The sequence below is a fragment of the Seriola lalandi genome, unplaced genomic scaffold, assembly GCF_002814215.2.
Source record: "Seriola lalandi dorsalis isolate HSWRI2012SDOR001 ecotype SW California unplaced genomic scaffold, Sedor1 jcf7180002052086, whole genome shotgun sequence".
NCBI classification, from domain to species: domain Eukaryota; kingdom Metazoa; phylum Chordata; class Actinopteri; order Carangiformes; family Carangidae; genus Seriola; species Seriola lalandi.
In genome coordinates, this window is record NW_019522639.1 from 413,082 (window position 1) to 438,761 (window position 25,680).

The 25,680-nt window shown below is 41.3% G+C and overlaps 2 protein-coding genes across 4 annotated transcripts in view; one reads left to right on the forward strand and one right to left on the reverse strand.

Moving 5' to 3' along the window:
* dennd4c (DENN/MADD domain containing 4C) overlaps nucleotides 1-21,062 on the reverse strand; it is a 34,191-nt gene extending 13,129 nt beyond the window's left edge. For 2 of the 3 annotated variants that reach the window (XM_023399596.2, XM_023399594.2), the window contains exons 1-9: nucleotides 20,783-21,062; nucleotides 8,001-8,311; nucleotides 4,828-5,080; nucleotides 4,668-4,737; nucleotides 2,771-2,940; nucleotides 2,376-2,617; nucleotides 2,149-2,215; nucleotides 1,991-2,049; nucleotides 808-952 (exon numbers count right to left, since the gene is read on the reverse strand). In XM_023399596.2, the coding sequence (XP_023255364.1) occupies nucleotides 808-952; nucleotides 1,991-2,049; nucleotides 2,149-2,215; nucleotides 2,376-2,617; nucleotides 2,771-2,940; nucleotides 4,668-4,737; nucleotides 4,828-5,080; nucleotides 8,001-8,299 (1,305 nt within the window). In that variant the 5' untranslated portion in view covers nucleotides 8,300-8,311; nucleotides 20,783-21,062. The remainder of the gene's footprint in view (nucleotides 1-807; nucleotides 953-1,990; nucleotides 2,050-2,148; nucleotides 2,216-2,375; nucleotides 2,618-2,770; nucleotides 2,941-4,667; nucleotides 4,738-4,827; nucleotides 5,081-8,000; nucleotides 8,312-20,782) is intronic. The other variant, XM_023399595.2, reaches the window with a different exon arrangement.
* Nucleotides 21,063-23,435: 2,373 nt separating this feature from the next.
* On the forward strand, nucleotides 23,436-25,238 carry LOC147819585 (uncharacterized). The gene is made up of 3 exons (XM_087172122.1): nucleotides 23,436-23,538; nucleotides 24,595-24,827; nucleotides 24,879-25,238. Exons 1-3 carry the CDS (start codon nucleotides 23,460-23,462, stop codon nucleotides 25,236-25,238), a joined length of 672 nt encoding a protein of 223 aa, XP_087028248.1. The 5' UTR covers nucleotides 23,436-23,459.
* The last annotated feature ends 442 nt before the right edge of the window (nucleotides 25,239-25,680 follow it).

Sequence of the window (25,680 nt, forward strand, 5' to 3'; positions counted from 1 at the left end):
GAATGGTGACAAAGGGCTTTAGCTTTGAGATATAATGATGGAGTGGGTATAATTATAGAATGATAGATAGTGTATTATTACCAATATCTACATGCTATTTGAATCTGGCCTAACTCTAACCCTATTTTAACAGACTACATTTAGTGCCTCAGGATAATGTCTCAACTTGTGTTTGTTACAGAGGATTTCAATCCAGATATTTCAGAAAATGATTTTTGTTTGCAACAGTTATTTGTCTAGAGATGCCACCGTGCAAAAATGCAGAAACATACATCACACAAGGGAACTCTGCAGTCCATATGTCACTGCTGTGTCATGGTGGCAACCGAAGGCTTATATAAACGTATAAATATAAAATACTAACTGTTGTTGATGTTGAGTTCACTGAGGGCATGATAGTGATTTATGATGAAATGCCTGCCATCAATGCTACTGTATGAGAATGTCGTTCTGTGTACTGAGATTTGAAGGTGCTAACATACTCAAATGTCAGGAAGGATAGGGAACCTTTAGTCTAAAATGCACTGTATGTGCAGACCGGATAAAATAAAGGATTTCATAAGTGCACATTTGGAAAATAGATCTTTGTAATTTTGTAATTCTAAGTGACATGTGGTTCAAGTTTAGAATATTCCAATCTTCTATTGAACTACAGACCATGCTCCAAAAGTAAATTGAATTGAACTGATAATTTAAAGCAGATGAAAAAGTAGCAGACGTTGCTAAAATCCGGTCTTGCTGGTAATTCTGCAGAATGTTTTCAAGTACGACTGTGTAAAACTTAAACGCAGCAGCCAGCCTACTCACAGCCACCACAGCCTCGGCCACTCCGGTGAGCACAGCGGGCCGGAGCGAGTGCAGCAGGATCTTGCTCTCCAGAAGGACAAAGTGCAGCAGCGTGGCGCAGTTCTCTGAGCCCAGGTTCATCAGGAGAGTGCCGTAGTCTGCCCCGCTGACGGGGAGGGAGAGCACAGAGGAGACGGATGAGTTGATGAGTTCAGGAAGGGGAACGGAAAACAACATGGAAAGCGAGGGGTGGGAGGAAGATGGGAGAGAGGAGTTTGAATTGATGGGGTAAAGGCTTTAGAACTAGGGCATGTAACTCGAGTGAGACATGAGTTATGTAAGAGGCAAACAACTGAACAAGGCATAAATGCAGGCACATGTAATTTAAAACGCATCTAAACAATGGCAGCTAATAAAGACTGCAAAAGGAAAAACGTTGTGAAGCTTACAATAGGAAATCTCCTTTGAGTCTGTGTGTGGCACTGATTCAATTTGAGTTGTTTATAAGGATGGCACAGCAGTTTCTAATGTTGTTAAGACAACATCCCATTAAGTGTCATCTGCTCATTGTTGTCCAGAGTCTACTTGATCCACTCTTTCTATTTGCTGAAGCAATTTTCTTCAGTTTTCATATGCTGTCACGTTGTTTGAGACGTTTTCAGGACCTAATACAACCATCATGAAAGCCTTTGTAATTGAGGCTCAAAATTAATTTCCACTTTCATGTGATGTTTCTGAATATCCCTCGGACATCACAATCACATAGGCAGCAGCAGAGCAGCATGAAGCTATATTAAAGCTGAATATCAATTAGCAGTTTTAACAAAGACCAGGCCGTTTCAATGTTACATAAGAGTCGCTGCTTGAACTGCTTGTACCGTTTAGAAACATGGCAAAATTATACAATGTGGCAATGGAAAAAAATAATTATGGGCAAGGTTGTTTTCAGTGTGAGGATTGGAAGTGAATGAAAATGAATGAATGAGTTTTGCTTTTTTTTCTGGAACTACCCTTCTGGTCTTTTATTTTCCAAGTCTGCTCACCGGTACAGAACATGTAGTGAAGGACAAGAGCTACATTTAGCCTGAATGGAAACAAAAACTATCTGAGTGTAAATAATCCATGTCTGAAAAGGTACTTTAGTAAAGTAACAGAATATATATCACTTGTTGAGAGACTGTTAAGCACTGTAGCTGCTCTGTACCTGAGGGGTAAAGGTGTACACACAGGCTGGGAGAGGTTCAGGGTGTCATGTGCTGAGAGCTGAAGGAGAAATTCAATAATGAGAAAACATGAAAACAAAAGTAAAAGGATATTTTTGATTGGCAACTATAAAGAAGGAAACAAGGGGAAAAATATCACCTGGACCAAAATCCTGGGCCTTTGAGGGGAAGGAAATGACACATTGTGCATGAAGTGTGAGATGTGCCTGTTGAGAGAAATATACAAACACAACTGAATATATCTTGTGCAAAATGTTGTCAGATGTCCGTAAATTCGTTTCAAACATGCACAGCAGCTAAATTCAGCTTATCAAAATATGAGTTAGAAATGTCTAGAAGTAGTTATGGTTGCAAGGAGGTTCTTACTTTTCGATAGGCAGTGGGTGCGGGCCTGAGACAGAAAGTTTGTAGAGGAACATCAGGAACTTGCGGAAGGACTCAAAGAAGGGCCAGCGGGAGAGAAGACAGATGCATTTGTTGGTGTTTACAGGCCGATTAGGGATCATCTTCTTCTCCACCGTGGTGAGCAGGCCCAGCTGGATCTTCTGCTTCTCGCTCAACAAATCCGCTGTATATGGCTCATAGAACTGGATGGCTGATCCATACACCTGTGACAAGAGATGGACAAATTCCGTTAGGTTTTTTTTTTTTTGGTTTGCTAGACCTCAGTCGATAGAAAGCGCAAATCAATTAAATCAATCTTCCTTTTCAGCTGAAGTTAATTTTTCATCAATGACAGATTGCACTCTGGTGTGTCTCACCTTTTCACCAGATGAGATGGTTAAGACGAACGTGGAGAAGACAGGCAGGGGATCGCGTGTGTTCGGTGCCCAACACTCGATCTTGGCGCCCATAGGCAGACAAAACAGAGGGACAGATTCCGAGAGAGGAAAAGACTCATAGTCCTCTTCTGGGTAACGAAAGATTAGACCTGGAGAGTGAGGGAAAACATCAATGTAAACTTAAGAATTATACTGATGTAAAAGTGTAGCTGCATCAAACAAAAGACATCCCAAACTTTTAAAGACCAGGGAACTCAAACTTCCAGACAGTCAATAATTCTGGCTTTATTACTCTGCAGGACATATTCAAAAGAAAAATGGAGATCAGTATTTTCCAGTTCAGATGTCAACATGGTCATCAGTTTCTGGTTTCACTTTCAGGAAATAACTGTTCTGCTTCTCAGTGTGACTTGTTGTTTGGGGAGATGATGTTCTGACAAGAACATACTGCGCATACCCAAACAAGACTGCTGACACACAAATAACGGGTGTGGCAGGAAATGCTGTTGTCTGAGATGAATAAACAGTCGCTTCACAGGAAAAAGGCCGGCCAAAAAAGATAAAGCCAGTATGTGTGTGTGTGTGTGTGTTTGTGCATGTGTCTGCATGGGTGTGTGTGGGTGAGAGGGCGCACACACACATTCATATGAGCACTGATTATAAGTGTGTTGCACAATGAATTATTCCAAAGGCCAAGTTGTTAAGGAAGCATTCAGTCAGTGAAAATACCACACAGCAGTTCAGAAATGTCAGCAGCATAACACTGTTATGATCTACAGCGTGATCACTGAAGGTGCCGCTCGCTTGAGATGAGACAAAAACGTAGCGGAGGCTGAACGCACACGAATCTGCACCATTTCTAACTGCACTACGTTTTATATATCAAGATACAGCATTGTTTAACGTGGCTGCATTATTGTGAAAAGAATAATACTAGCAGGTAATATCATAATTATTTTGTATGGCAGCCAATTTCTGCCAAGAAAAAAAAAAAAAAAAAAAAGATGTTTGAAGCATAAAAAAAGAAATACTCAGTCAATACTGTTTAACTTACTACTTCTTCCTAAAGGAGTTTTAAAATCGAAAAAAAAACTGGACTTGTACGCATCTGACCAGGCTGGGACCAGTCCCAGCCTGGTCAGATGCGTACATGAACTGATGAAGCCTCTTGGATGAGAGGTGAAACGTCTTCCCAGACAAATAACCAAGTCCAGTTGTTTTTTCGATTTAAAACTCCTTTAGGATACTATGACCTGGACAAATGAGAATATTCACAGGCTTACTACTTCTTAATTTTGATTTATGGTAAATATTTTTTCACAGATTTTTCTTTTCCAGGGCCCCCATAACTACAGCCTCTTGGTTTTAGACACAATGTCTTATCAATGCAGACTGCACACATTATTACTTTACTACTCACTGCACCCTTTTTATACACAGTGACCTTCTGAAACTATTGTGTTCACTTCTATCTTTTATCTTAACTCGTTTTCACAAATGTCAAATAATGACTATTAATTACTGATTGGATTAGTGACCGATTATTATCAAACGTGCAATAACAATAAAATCTGGGTAACATGAAGCCATGTTTTTACTCTGTTTTCAATAAAAGACCATAAAGTAGTTCATAGATATATCCACTAATGTTTGCGCTCTTATCTGTGACTGAGAGTTATCACATGTGATTCATCTGAAAGGCAGCAGAGGGAAGAGCTGATGAATGAATAATGATATTAAGTGAGTAAGGTAAGCCACAAAATAAAAATAATAAAAGGGAGACAAAGTCAAAGAATGCTCAGAAGGAACAGACAATAGATGACAGCTGAAGATGTGATGATATATGAGCCATCAGAAAATATTTGACTTTACTCACCAGCTTTGTAACTGATGGAATTGGACGCAGATACTGATTTCTTGTAGCACAGGAACACACTGGAGCCCCACTAAAAACAAGGTTGTGTAGACATTACACATGTGTTCTCTTAGGACTGATGATGCTATAGTGTTAGCTAAGGAATAAAAATCAGACTTACCATGCCACAGTTGAGGTTCTTGTCCACTTTGCAAAAGGTATGTGGGGGTATCTCACCCTTGCTGGTGACAATGACACAAATGTCTGTCACTGCCAGGGAATTCTGAGGCTGGACGGGTGGCGCTCGGCGGAAGGTGATGAAGATGCGCTGCGAGGTGGCCGAGCTGTTGTTGACGTTGGCGCAGCGGCCGTACGGTGTGGCCTGGATGACCTCGCAGCCCTGGATCAGGCGCTCCTTGCCCTCATACAGAACCCTGAGGAAAACAACAAACAGTAGGCAAAAAATTTAGTTGTGCCTCTGTCAACAATGTAGATGGGATTATGTTCAAAAGGACAGAGGAGAGAAATAAAGAAACAACCCAATAGGAAGTCTATACAGCTGCTTTTTGGTCTGAATTCAGAGTGAGAAATTAAGATGGCAGAGCTGACATCACGTCCACACGTTACAAAACTCTCACAGACGATTAAGTGGCTCAGAGACAGTGCTGTTCTGGAATCAGTTCTGCTGTCAGGCCAGGACTTCATTACTTAAACAAAGTTTGTTGCCAGAAGACAAATAAGTCACATTGTGATGATGCAACAGTCTCACTGCAAAAACATCAGGACATTCAAGTTTGAATTATAGCAATAAACCATGAGTTTGAAACATACAACAATAAAGAAAGTGTGCATTACATTTCTGCCTTGTGAAAATATCAATCCATTCTCAGTCCGGGAACAAAGTGCGGCAGTAATCAAGAGGTGGAACTGTGGCGCTATAGATAGTATAATCTCTGGTTCGGCTGTTTTACAGGGAGGATCAGTGTGTGGTCGGTCGGCAGCACTGACTCTCTTCTTAAAGCTCTGGCTTCCCTTTGAGGCCTCAGTGAGAAGCTGCTCTTCAATAGATGATGTGATTCAGACATATTTACCAGCTGGCTCATTCAGATTCCAGACAAGGGAAACTAGCATATCAAGACTTTAATGTCCAACTTAGCACAAAATGACCTCTTGCTTTCTTATCACTCCTGCTGTGGGATATCACACAATTAAAAGTTCTAATGAGGAAAGCAATCAGTGCCCCACTGTGTTGGACTTTTTTTTTGCATGACTGCAGGGCTTTTGTGGCAGAATGCTCCATGTCCTCCCTTTCCATCCGGACAATACCATGTGGGAGGCCAGAAGCTTTGATTGCTGCCCCCTTTAAACTAAAACGGACCCCAAAACACGTTTTGTAATCTTGTGCAGGATACAGGGCAGCCACTGCAGATATAATAGTCCTGAAACACTCCATTTGCTCTGAAAAGAGCACAGGACAAACCTAAAGAGGCCAGGAGTACAGTTGCCAGCAAATTCTCATTTAGGCGACAAAAACAGAGTCTTAATGGGCACAGTGAGTCGTGACGCCATGGAGCCTCAGGGCCGGGAATGCTGGCTTCGCTGGCAGCAGAGGAGGCAGAAGGAAGAATGAATGATTTACAGGTTGCTAGTTTTTCATTTATTCTTTCAGTGGAATAAGACAACTAGCAGGTTTAAGGGTTGTCAGCTGATGAGAGGAAGACACCGGTGTTGCAACACAGCCAAAAATATTGACTGACCTTCTGTCTCATGGTTCGACCAAAACAAGACCATTAGCAAGTGAACAAATTTCCATCAATTATCTATGTATGGCATTTTTAATAAAACACATAACCTTCCTTTTATTTCACTTATCAAATGAAACAGTCCTGAAGGATACATCAGGAGTCTCTTAATATTTTCTATGTTTGCAGCAAGAAAGGAAGACAAGACGGTGTAATCTGTTCTTCAGCCTCATTAAACTGCATGACTGATTCGTTGCCTCAGCATATGAAAACAAAGTGCATAGTAGCCTGACAATGACTGTGAATCCTCGAATAGAAGCTTACTTCTATTTTCTCCACCCTGTATGTCAGGGTTGCACAACCTCTTAAAGGAAACATTACTCGACATACGATCTTCTGTTTATGCTCAGTGCACCAACCGGCTGCAGCGCTTCATGAGGGTTTTATGCAGCTCTGCAGTTAAAAGCTTCGGTTAGCAGAAGGGAATCGCATTAACAACACATGAAATGAACCAAATTCACCACACAACAAAGTAAAATCTGAGTCTGAAGTGTGGCTGTCTGTATATACAGCAACAATCTTTGTCTTTTTCTTACTGAGGTCTTTCACAGACTTGACTTTGCAGAGGGAAGGGGACTCTTTCAGAGCAAGATGAGTTGTAACTGGAAAGTCCAGTTTGTGAGCGGGAGACACAAAAAGGTTTAGACAAAGACTAAGGTGTGTGGGGATCTGAAGAGCCACAGGCAGTGGCATCATAGTTCTCAATAAAACATTCTTGCATGTGATATTGCTTGTTCATTTATTACACACAAGGTAACAGGTATAAAGCACTGCTGACGCAAGGAAGGTAACTCTGTCTCCTCTGTGTGCAACTAAGAGCCGCGGTACCTTTAAACCTACTTGACTGGCTGAAATAAATCAAAATGGAGCTCCCTGTTATAAGATAATAGAAGGAAGCAGGAAAATTCCTATCAATGGACAAGAGCCAAGAGGTGTGTCTGAGAGGGAGAACTCCATGACGAAATAGGGGCGAGTGAATGAAACAGTCGATACACCTACTTCCTTCCACCTCTGAAAGAATGTTTGGTTGAAAGTTGGGCTGAATGTGACAAACTGACAGTTACTCCAAAGTTACCTCAGAAATGCAGACAGAGCTCACAACAAGGTTCCCCTCGTCAGGGTGATTTGGTGCATGTGAAATCCTGTCGACATGTTTGCTAGCACTGGAGGACACTTAATCATACGTGTAATTGCTGCGCTAATTGTTGATTTTTTTCCCCCCACTAAAAGCTTCTTCCCTTTTCCAACCTGTTCTTATCACAATAACACAGAGTTAACAGGTTAAATTAGCTGAGGTTAATCCAGCGTTAGCAAAGCGAATACCTCTATTTTAATTTTATCACTCTAATATCTTCTGCTGATTGAATTAGTGATTCAGACCCAGCTGTAATCAACAGTTATAAGTTGGTTATTCAAGTACTTGTTTTACACATATGGAGAGTCTGGTCTCTCATTGGGACATATTTTCTGAAACTGATAAGTGAAGCCACTTATAATGAGTCATTTGCTGCTGCAGGCATATGGACAATCCATAAACAAAGTGCTGACTTACCCGATGTCAATGAGAGGAGGCTTCCCTCGAGCCCTCTTGTAGCACAGGAAAAGCTCGGGGCTCTTCAGACTGCCATGATTTAGGTTGGCTTGCTGGCCGCTGTAGGTGCTGTCGATACACGTGAAGCCCTCTGGCACCGTTTCTCCCGCCGACCTGTTAATGACGGCCAAGTCTGTGATGGGCGCTTTGGGCCCGCTGGACTTGGTCTCTGACAGATCCTGCTCCAAAGGCGTGGACTTGTCTGTCAGCCCGGCCACCACAAAGTAGTCGGTCACACGGTGACCCTTGTCCTCGATCATGGCTGGGTGTACCTGGAAGACAGAAAGTAGAGATATGAGATTATTTTGGAAAGATATTTATAAAGCCTAGAGTAGATTTGTTCAGTTAGACAATAAACCCGCCTGTACCATGTATATTGAAGATATTAAGCGATTCTCTGCATTTGGCAAAGCACTACAGATACTGTACTTAGGCTATAGCCAACAAGCACGCTGCATGTTAATGAAAGCCAAGCTCTTGTGTCTCACTTTGGGATAGTGGGATGGACCACGCATGCAAGCATACCCAGAATGCTAAATAATACTGTGGCCAAGGCAATAAAAGGATCCTTTAAGACTGCCGCACGACAACGAAGCAAACAAACTGGGGAAACACAAGGGGTAATGAAGGGACAGGAACTGTCAAGATTCACAAACACTCTTGTCATTGTATATCACTGCACTGCTCCAAACATGTTGAGAGAGTTAAAGCTCTGGTGTCTACAGAGAGCCAAGGGAGAGCCGCCGAGCCCAGAGGAATGCTCAGAAATGTCACCGGGAGCATAAATCAAGCAGAAACCAATGTCTGTAAAACACTTGAAATATGGTGGGAAATTTGGCTTGAGTGATGGAAAATATTTTCAAAAAGTGACACCCGCTCTCTAAATGTGCTTCAGTCATTTACTGTGGAAGAAGTTTGAGTCATGATACCAAATTTAGTTTCTAAAAGTCAGTGACTCCATAATCAGTTACAACCCAAGATGCAGTGGTATCTATTCACCATGAAATAACAAAGAATGCAGTGAAGATGCAAAGTGATGATACAAACAGTAACAGTATGACTGAAGTAGATCAATGTATCAAAAATTCTTCTGGATTTGGAAATGTATCTACTATTTATCACCACAAATGTCTAATTCCTACTAATAGTTCACAAGAATTTAAAAGATGCTTTTTAGTGTGTAATAAGGGAGACACAGTAAAATTTAAAACGGCTGCTCATCATTTATACTCTATATATTGTGGTGCAGGGAAATGCGTTCCCCTGCCAACGAAAAGCACTTGTCTTAACAATCCGGGCCAAAAATGACACATAAAGCCCAGTTGTTTAAGAAGAAAGAGAAAACTTGAAGCAAATATGTCCACATTACAGAGCTGTTAAGACCTACATAGGAAGTTCAGTTTTTCCAGCAATGAGTCAGCTGTGGTGAGAGGAGAGAGAGAGAGAGCGCGAGAAAAAAAAAAAAAAAAGGAGCCTCTTTGTAAGGCCACAGCAAGCACAGACAGCCCTGAACTCCATGATGCAGACTGATACCGGCCACAGTAGTTCTTTCATTTCTATTCTGGACTTTCATTTTAACCATGCAACAACCACATGTTGCAAAAACCATGTCATATCATTATGAAGCCACAGCGCAGGCATTAAGTCCTTCTGTGAGAGAAGGTTCAGAAAATGTAAAAGAATATATGTGAGGCTGTTTCCAGCAGTGCAGTGTATCTGTGGGCAGGAGGCAGCAGTGCATGGTGGTGTCCACAGTGCAGGACATCCGTTGGCTTGTGCTGTGGAAGGGGCGGTAGGAGGCAGACTGACCTGCCTGGGAGGAAAATTGCTCAGCTACAGCAAAGACAGAAAACAGCTGACACATTTTTCACACACGCACAAAAAAAAAAAAAAACCCTTTCTAGACTTTGAGACGTTGATTTCTATCAGCTATACAGCATGCATTCTGCACAACAATGGCATGATGTGTGTGAAAAATCAACAAATTAATCTTTCATTATTTTGACCAGGATATCACACCATATCTGATTCAACAATACCTACAGCACTTTTTTTTTTTTTGTCTTAAACTTGGCATTTTGCCTATGTGAACATGCCAAAATCGATTTCTTTCAAGTATACTGCCCAGCCGCACAGTCCAGGTAGCTCTGAAGAATTGTAACTGGATATTTGCCCAGAATGTGGCCCATTTTTCATTACCCTCTAAAAACAATGTCGGGAAAACACTCAAATCAAAGAGCAAAGAGTCTAACTGGATCAACACAAGCCTCAAGCAGCAAAAACAATACAGTTTTATGTCATGTCCAGTCAGAGGCTCGGTGACCTCAACTTTCCACAAACAAAAATGGCAATAAAAGTGCATCAATGAAGAAAGGTAAGGAAAGGAAGAGAAATCTCAAACGGGATCAGCATTGTGTTTTGCTGTGTGAGTGGGTGTGGCGAGTATACATATTTACTTTTGAAATGGAGACCACCCCCTATGAATCTGGGAGGAGTGTCACTGGATTTTAGGTTTATTTGTTCTTGTAAATAAAATTCGCACAAGCCCAAATGAATCCAGATGTGGGTTTTGACAACACAATGAATAATGTTGTCGGACCCACTCCTATAAAAACTATGCTCCCCATGCTCTTATTGTATGAAGATACACAACAGCAATCCTGAGACACAGAGCTGTGTTAACACTTATTGCTCTTAAGAGATTTACTGGACTGTATCCATGGTTACATCTCACCGGCCCGAACCATATTTGAAAAGTAAAAAGCTGATTTCAGAATACATTTGCTTTATAAAAACTGCACTGTTAAACATGCTCTCACCAGTCTGGCCAGTAAATGTACTCTCTAAATGTCTCTTTATAGCTAAAACAAAACTGATATTCCTCACACAGCTGTTGTATTATATAGTTTCACTAGAGTGTGACTGAGCCAGACCCTATGGAAATCAATAAATTATTATGAGATTTTAAAGGTGGTTGTTATGTTCAGCTTATAACAAGAGCTAAGTATGACATCTATGTGGAAGGGGGTACCAGTTTCTAATCTACCTGTTCCACTAAAGACCTGCATTCAGTGTGTCTCTTTTACATCAAAACTGCTGACCTGTATTGTCCCTATGACTGGTTGTGCACACAGGACTTGGGTATGGGTCAGGCAGTGTGTCAAAATTGGGCAGTTGCTAGGATTGCACCTGTTTCTGACACTGGCACTAATAATGTTTTCTTTTCTTTTTTTTTTGAGAGGGATACGGAATATCGATTTCATTCTCTCATTCAAACTTTTTTTCTATCAGCTTTTAGGTTGATAAAACATGAATTACCATTCATCTGGAGTGTGCTTGTGGTGCGTTTCTGGCCACTTTATTCACTTTTCTTTTAGCCTATTTTCATTTTCCACCAACTCCTATCTGGCTCTTTAATTGCTAAATGCTCCACTGTGTTCACCAGCTAGTCACTGACTTTGTCTATGTGCTGTTTGGTGCTCGGCTGATCCCATACAGCGGGCTTTTATTGCTTTTGAACCAAAATAGAAAAGTTGGGGGGCAGAAAACAAAGAGCTGAAATACACTATGAAGCTCTGTAGAGCTGAGAGGAAGGGTGATAATTGTCTGTGGATCACTATGAGCAACTACCTTTCACATTACACATTAATTTCATCCATTGTTGACATAACAAATATTGATTATAGCTTCTTTTAAAAGGTTAGAGGAAATCAGGCCAGTCCACACATGTCACCACAGCAAAGGTTGCCTGAGGCCAAAAAATTCAAGGATAAAGACATAAGGCAAAAAAAAAAAAAAGAAAAAAGAAAGAAAGAAAGAAAGAAAGAAAGAAAGAAAGAAAGAAAGAAAGAAAGAAAGAAAGAAGGAAATTCAAAGAAATTTTGAATGTATTGTTTTGGATGTGACAATTGTTTATAGCTTTCTTAAGTAGTTATTGTGATGAATGAGAACTTGAAAGCTATTTTTACTTTAATTAATAGTTTTTAAACACTTCTTCTATCTTAAATATAACTCCATAGTATCTGTGATCTAATATATCTATATCTATCGCGATAATATATAGGAAACATTATAACAAGCCTTTGTTAACAAAGTACTCAATATTAAATTACTCTTGCCTAATTTTAAGCCTGATTCTTCTGCATTAGCAGGTCACAAGTCAGCAGGAAAGGATTGTGTGTGGGTGCAGTGCCTCAATCAGAAAAAAAGGAATATTTTTTGGTGAAGAAAAGAAAAGTTAACGTTCTTCAGGCATATTTAGGCAGAGCAAGCAGGGAAGATGTATTTAAAGACATTAACTAGTCAGGCATGTTGGTTGCTACCTCACCAGGTCACCCTTCGTCAAGTCGAATCTGTTCCAGACTGATGAAGACATGGCTTTTAATACATCTCCTCTCCTTGTTCTCAGAGCGCCTGAAGAACATTTTCTTTCCTGTGATGAGTTTTTAATTCTTCAAGAGCATCAAGAACACCTTAAGGCTTCCTGGGTTCAGTGCAACACACTGGGCACTAGGCCTCTTCACACTGCTTCACAAGAGTCTGCTCCTGCTGCTGCTGCTACATGCACATTTTAATCTCTGTCATATACATTAGCCCCTTGATTTCATCTGCTCTAAAACGGTAATGTTGGTATGAAAAACATCCAAGTCTGTGACTCATACAGCTTCCCAACAGCATGGGCACAGATCACCACAAAGTGCCACAGCAGGGAACAAAGAGATGTTAACGGAAAAAAAGAAAAAAAAAAGAAAAGAAAAACAAACACTACTCTGGGTAGCCCGCAGATCTGTTTGGTCCTGATTGGCCTTTGAATGCTGCCCTAAGACTGTTCACCAAGCCGATGAATCAACATGTACTTTATAGAGAACATTAAACACACAGCAATCTCCCTAAACCTGAGGCTCAGAATTGCAAAATACAGGTCAATTCTTCAATTATTTGAAACTGATACAAATGTACATTTAGATTCACACATACATGCAGCTGATGTTCTCCTCCACAGATACACAACACCTTATACATGCTTTTAATCTAAAAACCCAAACACAAATACGTTACGTATTAATGGTACTTCTGTTAACAGGCTGTTTTTAGATACCTAGGAATAGCATGCATAGATTAGATATTTAAGGTTCTTGTGTCAGTTCCTGTTCTCACTCTGAAAACGAGGCATTACAGTAGCAACACAACACATTATTTGTTGTGGCGAGGTTACCATTAAAAGTAGGATTAGTCAGTGATACGTCATGCTATATCACTTCTGTGCAACAGAAAAGGACCTGAACACAACACTAAACAGTAAATAATGCTTTGCCATTTGATATCTTAATGCTGATATCTGCCATATTACTGCCATCGGGTCACAATTACCATCACTGATGCTGAAATGAGTAATTACATCTCCCTGCAAGACTAAAACGGCCATTGCCTTGAGGTGTGCACACAAGTCTGGACACACTCTGGAGGCTGGATCATTGTGTGGCAGCCCCCTCCGCCTCCACCCCACAACCATAGAGATATCTCTTTGTGACAGCCCATGATAGACAAACATTGATGCTGCCATGGCAACCGAGCCCAAACAATGCCAGGCTGCGCGAGCGACCCTGAGCTGCGACATGTTGTCATTCTAGCTGAGGAAATTGATCTCTAAGTCTTTCAAGGGTACATTTAGTGTGGCTGCTGTCAGACTCGTCAGAGTAAAGTCCGCTGTCTCATTTTTAGACGTACAGTACATAAAATGTCAGAAAAGGCTTGTTTTATTGTACACTTTTATGTTTAGTGAGCAAATAAAACATGGTAGTGGCAATAAACTCTGACGGTGCTGACAGGGAATTAGACTAAAAGCTTTAAAATGATTGTAAACAGAAGTGAACATAACATTTCAGCCTTCATGTTGTAACTACTCTTCATGTTCTGTGCTAATAACAGCGTGCAGGACAGACAAACACTTCCAGGAAACCTCAAGACAAAATTGGCAAAGTTTTTTGGCAAAATGTTAAAATGACTGAGTCAAACTGACAGACCTACTAGTCCATTTCGATTTTCACTGTATGAAGTCCTGTGTTGTAACTTGAGCCCCTGCCTCTAAAGGTTGTGCTCTGCCCCTCCCTTCCCATGTGAAAACCTGTTCCTCTGTTACTCCTGAGCCCCGATGATCGAGTGTCACGCTCTTTGTCTGGGTTGCACTCAGGGAGTAAGGTCACTGCGGACCGTGACAGAAAAGTACTATGAAGCTGTAGTGGACACATATACAGACCGTTCACTGTGAAACTGGCTTCCGGTTTCCTTGTTGTTATGAACTCTTAGGCCTAAAAGTGAAGTGAGTCTCCAGCACAGTTGCAGTTTTAATGTATTTGAGATACAGCAGAAACTGTGTGAAGTGTTGATTCATCACTACAATCAGCTCAAAGAAGGTTTGGCTAGAGTGACGAGAGATATAGTATCGACCATGATATTTACTGATATTTACTCTAATGAGGCAACGATTAGTCATTCTTCATGCTAAAAAAACAAACATTTTATGATTCCAGCTCATCAGATGTGAGGATTTGCTTATTTTCTTGGTCTTACATTGAAACTAATTGAATATTTTGGGGTTTTGGACTGTTTGCTGGACAAAACCAGACATTTAACAAGGTCAACTTGTGTCCTAGTATATTGTAATATACATTCTGTTTTAAATCAGTCAATCAAGATCACTAGCTGCAGCCCTTGAAGCTTCCTTTTCAATTTTTCAAAAAATGAGCAGAAATATCTAATAGTTACACTGGATTTTTACACAATTGATCTGCAAGGTCTCTCATTTGCTGGGTTAACGAAAAACAGACTTTCATATCTAGTTATTGTTTAACTTTAGAAGGATTGACCTATGGCTCAAACCTTTCATTGATGGCATTTTAAAAATTTGCACACTTTCTCAGAACCATAACTCAATCAAACAGAAACTCCAAAGACATCGTATACAATATGACTTGATTATTTGTGATAAAATTAGGAAAAAAACAACATTCAAATTATGATCTCACTGTCTAATCCATCACTGCTGACTGATATCAAACACAGGGGTATCTGATGCCAGATTTCTTTTGAAAAAATACTAATTCCGTTAATTAACTGGCATACTTTTCTAAACTGAAACAAACTTTTGGAGGCCAGGTGCTTTGGAGTGACAACAGTTACTGCAACGTCATCTCTCATGAAGCAGTTTTTAGCTCAGCAGGTATATGTGTTTCTAATATCATTTGAACTGCTCTGTTATCATTTAGCGAGACAACTGCTTTGGGAGGGTTAATGCAATAAAACAAGATGCAATGAGTCACTGCTTCAAGTACAACAGTGTATTCTTTTGGAAATCACTACACCCGTAGTACAGACGAATATATCAACATTTCAGAGTAGCAAGTTCAACATAGACAGTTACATGATTAACGCTTGCAAATCTGTGCCATTAAAGGTATCTTCTGTGTGAGCTATGAAAAAAACAGGTAAGCTCCTGGTGATCAAATTTAAATCTGTGATCGCTTTTACTCCTAAAATCCTGACTGAGCCATTCCTCAAGGCCTCAGGTTTTCCTGCGGTGGAAAGTCTTGTTCCTCTGCGGTGACACTGGTCTTAACTTGCTTTCAAACGTGCCAAAGGTTGGCTGTGCAGCCCAACAGCCCCTGAAGGCAGGGGAAAACTCTTCGGCTGCGATAAATAAAACTGGGGAGGTCCTACCTCACATTCTTGTGTATCAAACCTGATGTTTATTCATTTTTCGCACTTGTCTGGTGTGAATGGCATTCACCTGGCAAGCCCTTTAGTATCCACGGTGCCTAATTCAATTTAAGCAAAGCTACGATAGCTGTAGAGGAAGAGACATAGAAAGAAAGATTTCTCTATATAAGTATACAGCGTGTAAACCCCTTACTCCATCCCCCCACGGTCTGCCCCACGATGATCTCATCCCTTTCACACAAAAGAGCCTGGAGGCTCGTTCCCCAGGGGTGAAAGAGCCTGCCTGCATGTCTGCGCATGCACAAGTGTGTGTGTGTTTGTATGTGTAATGCTGGACAACAGACAGTGCTGTGTCTGTCTCGGTTATTTCAGGAGTACCGCTATGCAGATCCACTCGCAGCTTGCCTAAAACAGCAGCTGAGCATGACACACACATCTGTCATGTACTTTGCCATGGACACAGCAAATAGCGAATAAAAAGCACGTGTAGAGATGCAGTGATCATACTCATGAGTAGACCGACCGTTGTTTATAAATAGTAGGTCAGGCCGATTTTTCACGTCAACTCCTCTGCTGTGACAAGTGTGGATGTATGTGAGCTTCGGCACGTGCCATTTATTCATCTCCATGCATCAGAGCTGAAGTGCACTTAAAATAATTCCTGAAAGTTCAGTGATGCCTACTGACACAAAAAAATTGTAAAAGCAAAAATTGTCAAAGGAACAGGTAATCTCCTTTCAGCTGTAATAGCCTCCGACAGACTAGCCTTTCAGCTCCAGTGGTAGCCACTGAGCCACGATGTGTGTCACCCTCAAGTGCCACTCTGTAGCTCTGGGCTTTGGAGGATCTGAAGAGCAAAGTGGCCCTCTGTACTACCTGTCATCACAGCGTGCTGTCGGTGGTGGAGGCCAGGCAGAGTACAAGGTGCCAATGAAGTGACAAAACCTCCATTTTACAAGGCGACGACCACAGAAAAACCAGCACTCTGTGTTGTTTCTGACATTGAGTGTGAGTTTGAGGGTAGATGAACTCAAATGAAAGCCAGTTCAGTTGCTGTCTGATTAAATTCATACGGCGAAAGCTAGAGTATGTCTGCACATAGTGGCTGTTAAACTGTGGTCTGTAAATACCTCACCCTGCTAATTAATTTTAAACATCAAGTTCTGATGAGACTACCAGCCTTACTTGGCCGAGTGAGCCACATTTTACAACACAGAGAATAAGAAAGAAAAACGACAAAAAATATCCTCAAATGCACTCAACAAAGGCAGGAAATATATTTAGCTGTTCAATATTTGCTGTTGAGTGAGAGGTGGAGCATTCACAGTCTATCTGCCTTTTGGCTCCAGATAAGCCTGTGTGATACTCTGGCATTATCACATCCATATGCTAACAACCTCTCTGTCGCTCTGCATGGCCTCAACAAAGGAACAGACCAACGGTGAACTCTGTTCCTCAGTCGTGTTTGTTTAACCCTGGCAGCTGTTTTTTTTCTTTTTTTTTTTTTTAAATACAGACACAATATGTTAAATCCAAATTAATTTAGGGGCTGGCAATATCCTTCAACACACTTCTCAGAATATGTATCTTTCTGCCAAATCCCACTGACAACTGATTGAGCGGACTATCAACAGATGGTCGGTTTTCCAATGGGCTATTTTAATTTGTTCCTGTGGGCAACGGCTGTTTGAATTTTCTGAGCTCTGACTGGGCGAAACATTTCTGTCATCTTACCGAAACACTGCTGATATCTGCAGGGTGTAAAACAAAACATGTCCAGATTAAGAAAGAGAGGAATAATACATTACAGCTGCAAATTATTTTTAATCAATGACTATATCAATTTTGAATGAAAATAATTAAAATAACTAAAATACAGATGTTCCGATACCATTTTTATTAAACAACTATGTGCCATTAGATTTGTGTATAGACTCATGTACTCATGAATACCCAATCCAGTATTTTAAGAGGTACAGGAGGCATTTCCAATACTAGTGACAGTATCAGAACAGCTCTAGTCAAAAATGACTGAAAATAATGACAAATACCCATTTACTTAAGTAAAAAAAAACATTTTTAAACTTGCTTAGAAATTATGCAAGTTGCACAAAGTATTCAATTTGTCATCAACTGAAACATAAAAACAGTTTTCTGCATTTTAGAAGCTGTAACTTGCAAATGTTTTATATTTTTACTTCTTACATAATTATCAAAACTTTCATCCACTGAAGGCTCGCTCAAACTGTCTTTTCCCCTCTAGTATTTGATCTATTTTATCTTTGTTAATCAAACAGTAATCTAACTGCACTGGATCCTTGTTTAATGTTTTATCAAGATAACATCAAAGCGAGCAGCAGCAACCGGTGACTTTAATCATGGCAGAGGTGGCACAAACCCAAATCCCAAATAACCAAAACTGAATTTTTTTTTTTTGGGGGGGTGTGGGGGTGTCTGCTGTTGTGCACTACAAACCTACAACCTGATGTAAGAGGAAGGTGTGTGTTCAAGAGACACTTACACACTTTACGTGTTTGCTGAACCGTGTCAAAAACAACTGCTGCCTGTACAGCCTACAGCAGCAGGTAGGTCATGCCTCCTACAACATGACAAGAAGGCCAGGCAAGGACAGTGAGCTGCTGTTAAATATGACTTTCTTCAATTAAAAACAACCTGGGGAGACGGACTACGAGAGGCAGCTCAGAGCAGCGAGGCTAGGCCCAGCAGAAACGTCACAAGACTGCCTCCCTCCTGGAGCGTGACAGCCCGGCAGACAGAGAGCATTCTTTCCACTCTGAGGAGAAGGGAGAGAGGGCAAACTCATTGCCCTTACTAACTAGCTGGGCTTAGACCAGCTGAGACCCAGGCCTACTGAAAGACGACGACTAAAACACTACTGGCACATCACACCAAAGTGCAAGAGTCAGAGGAAGGACATAGGTCACCTGAGAGGGATTTTGGCTGTATTACATGACCCTTGTTGTTGCTCTTTGGCTAGAGACAACTATCCTGAGTTAATGTATGTTCAGACATGCAAATGGACGGTTAAACAAAATGCACTGCAGCGTCTGAAGTAAGTGTTGGCTCAGCAAGCAAAGGAACGTGTGCTATCAGTAGTCTCTGCATCTAACCTGCAGTTATTTGTGGCTACTTAAGTAGAAGCACCATGTGGAAAAACACATAGCAGTAAAAGCAATGCTGACAAAGAAGATCAGGGTTGCTGAAGTGTCCTTGAGGCAGACACTGACTGCCTACCAGCGCTGGGGATGCTATTGTGTTGCTGACAGTGACCTCAGACCTCCTTATGGAGGAAGACTTATTGAAGAATCAGTTCAAGTAAAAGTGCTGAAAGGAGATGAAGATTCTGTGGGACTTCAAGCTTTGAAAGGAGCTGAAATGTCAGTCCCAGTGGAAGTCCTGAAATAAATAAGTACCAGTTAAAGTGGATAAAGCAAAAGACAATGTCAGCTTTAGTGTTGAACCTGGAGTGTGAGAAGTTGTAATGTCATTTGAGGAGTGAGAGATAAAAACAGTTGCGATCTTACTTGACTGACTTTACTAAAAAAGATCTGCACTAATGTATCAGAGCAGACATTTCAGACACTGTGCCACAGAATGGATTACTGGCTTCTCTCACACTGCTCAAAATCCTATTTGACTTTTGTCTAGGCAGCCCCACAGTCCTTCAACAGCCTGTTGCAGCTCCCTTTACCAATCTGCTTCATTCGCTTGGTCACCTGACAGAGCCTTTGGCCGAGCAGCAGCAGTAACAAAGTGCAAGTTCAATGTACACAAGCCACAGTGCTGCCATGACCCACTTTATAGCTTCTGCCTGCAGCCGTTAGGAGGAGGCAACATTTGCTCCACTCCCCTTTTCCAGTGGCTGTCAGGCCGAGCCAAGGTCAAGGAAGAGATTTTCCTGCTATGTTTCCACGTGTCAGCGGCTCAGTGTTGATGCAGTTCCACCAAAGCAATTTCCACTATTTTCTCCCTCCACAAGCCTCAATTGTTCTATTACAATCGGACAATTCCTGCTGCCATCTCAGGTGGTAAAACACCTAAATTAGAATATTCCTCTAATACCAGAGGAAGTGACATCCTCAGCGCTGCTAGGACTTGTGCCACGGCTGTCATAACAGGAACCTCACATGAATGCCGTGAATCACCAAAACGGTTATAGGAAGCTGAAGTAGGGAGTACTCTGCTGCCCTTAAGGCTTATAGACTCCTGCAGGCTGGCAAACAGTCAAGTGCTGAGGCATAGATATGTGAGCACCTTGGCATTGCATTCAGTGGCATTCGTGCTCCCCCCACCACCACACACACACACAGAGCCACAAAATCAACAGAAGCATCTTACACAACTGTGTCCTAGGTTTAGGGTCAAAGAAAACGCAGACATAGCAAACTCAGATAGAACGTTCCTGGATGAAAGCAAGCCACATGCACAAAAGGAAGTCAGGTTAACAGTTCCTTATCACGAGTCTATTCAGCTGCAAAATCCCCCTGCTGAAGTCAGGTTTATCCAACTATGTCTTTTATTTCAGGCAGGAAATTCAGTTTGTGAGTGCGGCTGGGAGCAGACAGACACCTGCAAGGTTAGACTAGCTCCAGGAGAGCAGAGTCTGATTATCTGGCGTCACGGAGGGCCCGTGGAGGAGAGGGGAGGAGGAGGAGGAGAGGAGGGGGGGGTGTTATATTCCCAACTGTTGCATCCGACCCCATAAGTCGGTCAACTTTGATGCAGGAAATACACCTCGCCCTGGACATAACAAAAGAAATGTCCTCCTGTGACCAGCCTGTGCAGTGATACGTGGCTCGGTCTCTCTTTCCGCGGTTGGATAACACGATGAAAAGTGTGTAAGCAGCCCCGCAGTAGCGCAACACCAGGAAAAGGATTTTTCAGCGGCTGTCCTTCCTTATACACAGCTAAAGTGACATTAAAATAGACTAACTACAACTACTAATTCTTAAAGTAAACTCAGCTTAGTCTCAGCTATTCATATACCCGAAAATATGAGCACTTACCAGCTGTTTACACTGCAACGAGAGACAATGTTGACATGTAGGCAACTTGCTGTTTTTAGCCGCTTGATATATTCCGTATTTATTTAATTTGTGCAAACCGAAACAGGTTAAACCAGGACGGCGCACAAAAAAAGCCACTCCGTAATACTCCTTTGAAACTTCGCTGGCCACTTCTTCGCCACACTCTCATCTGAAGTTGTCGGTGGACGAAGGCGCCATGTTTGTGTCTGAGCGAATAGTTTTGTTGGTGAGCTTTCCCCCTAAACGTCTCTTTCAGACTGGAACCGCCCAGAGAAGAGGAGAGGCTACCGCAACTGACACAGGCTGGCCTCGGGGAGCACTGTGAAGCTTGACCACATGAGGCCGCCATTTTCCGGTGTGTCTTTTCAAAGTAAATGGCAAAAAAGTTTTGCATTTTTTCAGAATAAAGCTATTTATTTATTTACTCTTGAAGGGTGTTTGAAGTGTTTATCCGTACATTTTCCTATTACTATAATAATAATAATAATAATAATAATAATAATAATAGTACCATACTTCATAACACAACTATTACATATCATGTTAAATACTATTTTGTGTATGTTACATTTACATATACATACATATACTGCATATTTATTAGCCTACATCCTCTGTATGAATGAAGATGAGCCACAATTCTACCTGAGTAAGGCCTGTGGAGTTGCACTACTAGACTCATTATTTCTGAACATATATATATTTACTATTTACACAATGCACTTATCATATACAATATATGTACACAGCTTTTGTAAGTAATTTGTTTGATTTCTTATTTGGGTTTCTTCATGTGCTGCTGTAATGTGAAATTCCCCACTGGTAATCAATAAAGTAATGTCTTAATCTTAATTCTTTTCTGTATTGGATGTCTCACTCTTTGAAGGATGAAATATCTTTATTATCCCAGAGGGGCAAATTGTTGTGCAGCCAGTAGTAGCCAAACTGATTACAAACAACGATTCACACAAACACCCGCAGAAACAGCACGTCCACAAAAACAGCACATCAAATATATTCCAAACAACAAATACAAAAGAAATCCAGTGCAACAGACACCACAAACTCCTGGATAAACACAATGGTCCAACTGGTAAAAAGTAATGCATGCCAAATAAAATCACAATTAGTTATTTAGGAAACCAATAGCAGCAGGGACAAAGGAGTTCTTAAATCTATTGGTTCTGCATCTTAGCACTTTGTACCTGCGACCAGATGGAAGCAGTCTGAACTTCCTGAATAAAGGAAGGCTCGGATTGGCCAGGATTTTTTGGGCCTTGTTCAGAGCCCTGACCTTATATAGGTAGGGAAGGTCATTAAGGGTCCAGGTCTTTATCGTGAATTTAATGCCCAATGTGCCCTATATTTCTATATCTTCGTTACTGGACTTAGTTTAAGCCTTTATTTTGGTAGGGTATGGCATATGCATACCGAAGGTTGTACTGAATAGAAAACGAATTGTTTTTTCATAAATGTTTTCTTGTGTTTTTGTTTTGTCTTTTTATTGTGACGGTGAAATGCCTTGACTTCCCGCCTTCTCTGAGGTTTGACTGCTGGCTTGACTCAAATGTTTCTCTTGTTCCGTGGTTTTGCTCAGCGTCTAACGCCCCCCACCTTAAGTTTGTAGAAATTACACCGAAATAAGAAAGCTACAGGTGTGAGAAAACCTTCACGGGAGCCACAGGTCCATTCAGTGCCTCTTCTGTAGTCGTTAAACCGTCTGAGACGTGTTCAGTTTGTGAAAATGTGTTATTGTGATTTTAATATGGACCCTTGGAGCCCTGAGCTAAATAAACAAACAAAATAAGCACGGGGTGTGTGTGAGGGAAGAAAAAGAGCGATCGTCATGATACATATGTTCACCTGCAGCTTTTATGTGAGACACTTTAAATTAAAAAGAAAGAGCAAAAGAAAAAAAAATACAATCATATCTAAACTAAAATGGTAAAGAGTTACTTTTATTGACAACAACTAATGAAGCCTTCACAGAAACATTATTTTCACGTTGTGCCCCTATCATGAAATTTCTACCCAGTTCTCCCATGTGGGAAACAGAGTGCAAACAGCTGATCGGAGATATGTGTGGCCTGTTGACGGCTGCACAGCAGAAGGAAGAGGGACTTCACATGTGGCGACTAAAATTCAGGAAAAACTTAGCAGACTAGACTTTTAGCAGACTTAGAACTCAGAATGTAAAAAAAAACCCATTATTATTATTATATTGTAGCTAAAATAAAAAGAAGCACATTATTAAATAGTAACTAATGTAAAATAAATATATATATTAAAATGCACATTATTTAATAGTAGCTAACATAAAAAAACAAATCAAGAATCATAAATCAAGAAAATAAAGAAAAAAATAGAAGAAACGTGAGAAAAATCTGACGCACAGACGTACCTCGGTAAATGTCATGGAAACAGAACCCTGACCCAGACCGAGCCTATAAAAGTTCTGAGCACCATTCTCATCTCTCTCTTTGCACCTGGACACTGACCTGAGTTGACCTACTGCAATAAACACAAACTGTGACGCTAACCTTTGGAAAGCTAAGTCTTGGAGAATTCAACTACTACTACTACTGGAAGACAACTAAACACAACTTTTGGACTTACGCACTCATCGAACCACCAAGGACAACCCACCACCCTGACCATGACCGACAGCAGGCCGCTGCCCACCGGGGAGCCTCTTCTGGCTGGAATCGCCCATGAGGTGGACGACCACCATGCAGGTAAGACAAAAATATATTCATGTTATCTTTATTACAAAGTCAATAATTTATCTCCCTAAAATCATCTAAGGCTCCCTCAGCGAAAAAGTAAATCAAACTTTTTAGATTTAGGTGGACAGTTGACACCATGTTATTAGGCCTGTTGGAAATAACATAGATTTGGCGAAAGTAGACTTTTATTCGACGATTTCTCCGTGTTAATTGGTTGTTTTGTGGATAGAATGTATTAAATATCGCGGGAGATGTGTGGAGTGTGTTAACAACTGTGTTTTAATTTGAAAACACTGTTATTTTGGTTTGAGGGCATCAAACTTTCCAAATTTTGCACCCAAACAATTGGGAAAAAGATGGCGACTTGGCCAAAATTCATAAAATGCCAAAATATGCTATTTCTCGTGCACGATGGAACCTTTAGCTTTAGAACGTCAGGACGCAAATATTCCTCAGAATGCACCAACAGACCAACGTTAAGAATCCAAGTGATGGAGAAAAGTGCGTCTGAATGTTGTTGGATCTTGAACAGAGCTGTTGTGTTTAGTCATCTCACTTGGGCTTGTGCTTGACATGTTGGTATTTCACACACTGAAATGCGCTTTACTTTGTCATTTAGTGGTTTATCTGCGAGGGAGAAAACGTTGATTTGTCTTGTGATTTCTTACCTCGCTGCATGTGCGCGCTCCGCGTCCTGGACACCACCGGCTCCCGCGCGCACCGTGATTTTCTCGTAAACTGGGAGAGTGTTCGGTAGTAAACGGATAGTTTGGTATGCGCAGAATCTCAGACGTTTTGTGGTTATTTTGGAGAAGCCTTGTTGTTTGTTATGCATGATTTAGTAGCCATGGATCAGCGTGCGTAATGACGCATGCTGATCAATGCATATAGCATAGGTCTACTTGCGCGTCTTATTTGAGGGAGCTTTTGGGTAGCTTGTAACACATGTAGTGCGGTCCTACTTACATAATGGTTATAGAGTGACTTCCTTACTCCGTCCAAAAGAGCTGATATGAAACATTCTTAAGCTGTGAAATCAAGATTACTTTAACTTTTTCCCCTCAGAAGGCATTCAACCTCCCACAGAAGATGGCCCCCGTGAAGTGGACTACGATCTCCCAATCGTCATCTCTTCAGATGAAGAGGAGGACAGTGTGGTTATTGTTATTGAGGATGGAGATGATGAGGAAGATTACCGCAGTGACGAGGAGGAGGAGTCTGAGGAGGAACACTGGACCAGTGAGGATTCTGGTTATGACACCCTATCTGAGGAGGAGGAAGACTTAGAAGACGACGATGTCAACATCGGACGTCTCTCTCCTCTCATCCAGGAATTCCCCCCAGAAGAGTTCTGGCATGGCTGGCGACAAGAGTTTTCTCCTTTTCCTGCTGATGTTGCCCACCCACACGTTCCTGACGAGCGACTGCCCCCGGTGCTTCCCCTTGCTGGTCCCTGCAGCTCTGTTGCCGAACCCTCAAGACCTGAAGACCCTGCTGCCTCAACATCAGGCCACAGCTCCTCTACAAAGAGAAGCAGGGAGGAGAGCCACAGCGAGCAGGTAAGTGACAAGAGGCACAGATGGGACGTAGATGGAAGCCTTCAGGAGTCAGCTCCATCAACCTCAGGCCTCAGCTCCTCCGCACCCCGAAGACCCTGGCTTAGTCGTGCTGACTGTCCATCGTGGCTTGATGACAGCGACTCCAATTAGGGATGTCCTCCTGGAATGCTACATGAAGCAGCAGGATTAAAACCTGGACACTCTTTGCAAGTGATAGGGCTAATGATGCCCCAGGTATCCCTTGCGTCTGGCAGGGCTGTGAATGTCCTGTGAAGCATCTTGCACCAGGACTTTCTTGTATCCGTCACATTTTTTTCAAGTGCTGTCACTTGCGTCTGGCAAAGTTGGCAAGAATAAGAATAAGTATAAGATTAAGTATGAGAGTAAGTATAAAAATAAGTATAATGGTAAGTATAAGAATAAGAGTAAGTATAAGAATAAGTATAAGATTAAGTATAAGTATGAGAATATGAATTCTTAAGAAAAGAGTAAGAATAGGTAAAGTGTAAATGTCTGAAACAGAGGTAAGTTATTTACTAATGACTACATTAACAAAAGTTTCCCACGTTTTAATTTCACATATTTAATTATT

Bases quoted from the DNA above. Each gene is read 5' to 3' on its own strand.
- LOC147819585 (XM_087172122.1), top strand. From the start codon at position 23,460: ATGACCGACAGCAGGCCGCTGCCCACCGGGGAGCCTCTTCTGGCTGGA. The intron at 23,539-24,594 runs GTAAGACAAAAA...TTTTCCCCTCAG, and splicing joins GGTGGACGACCACCATGCAG to AAGGCATTCAACCTCCCACA. The intron at 24,828-24,878 runs GTCAACATCGGA...CCCCCAGAAGAG, and splicing joins AAGACTTAGAAGACGACGAT to TTCTGGCATGGCTGGCGACA.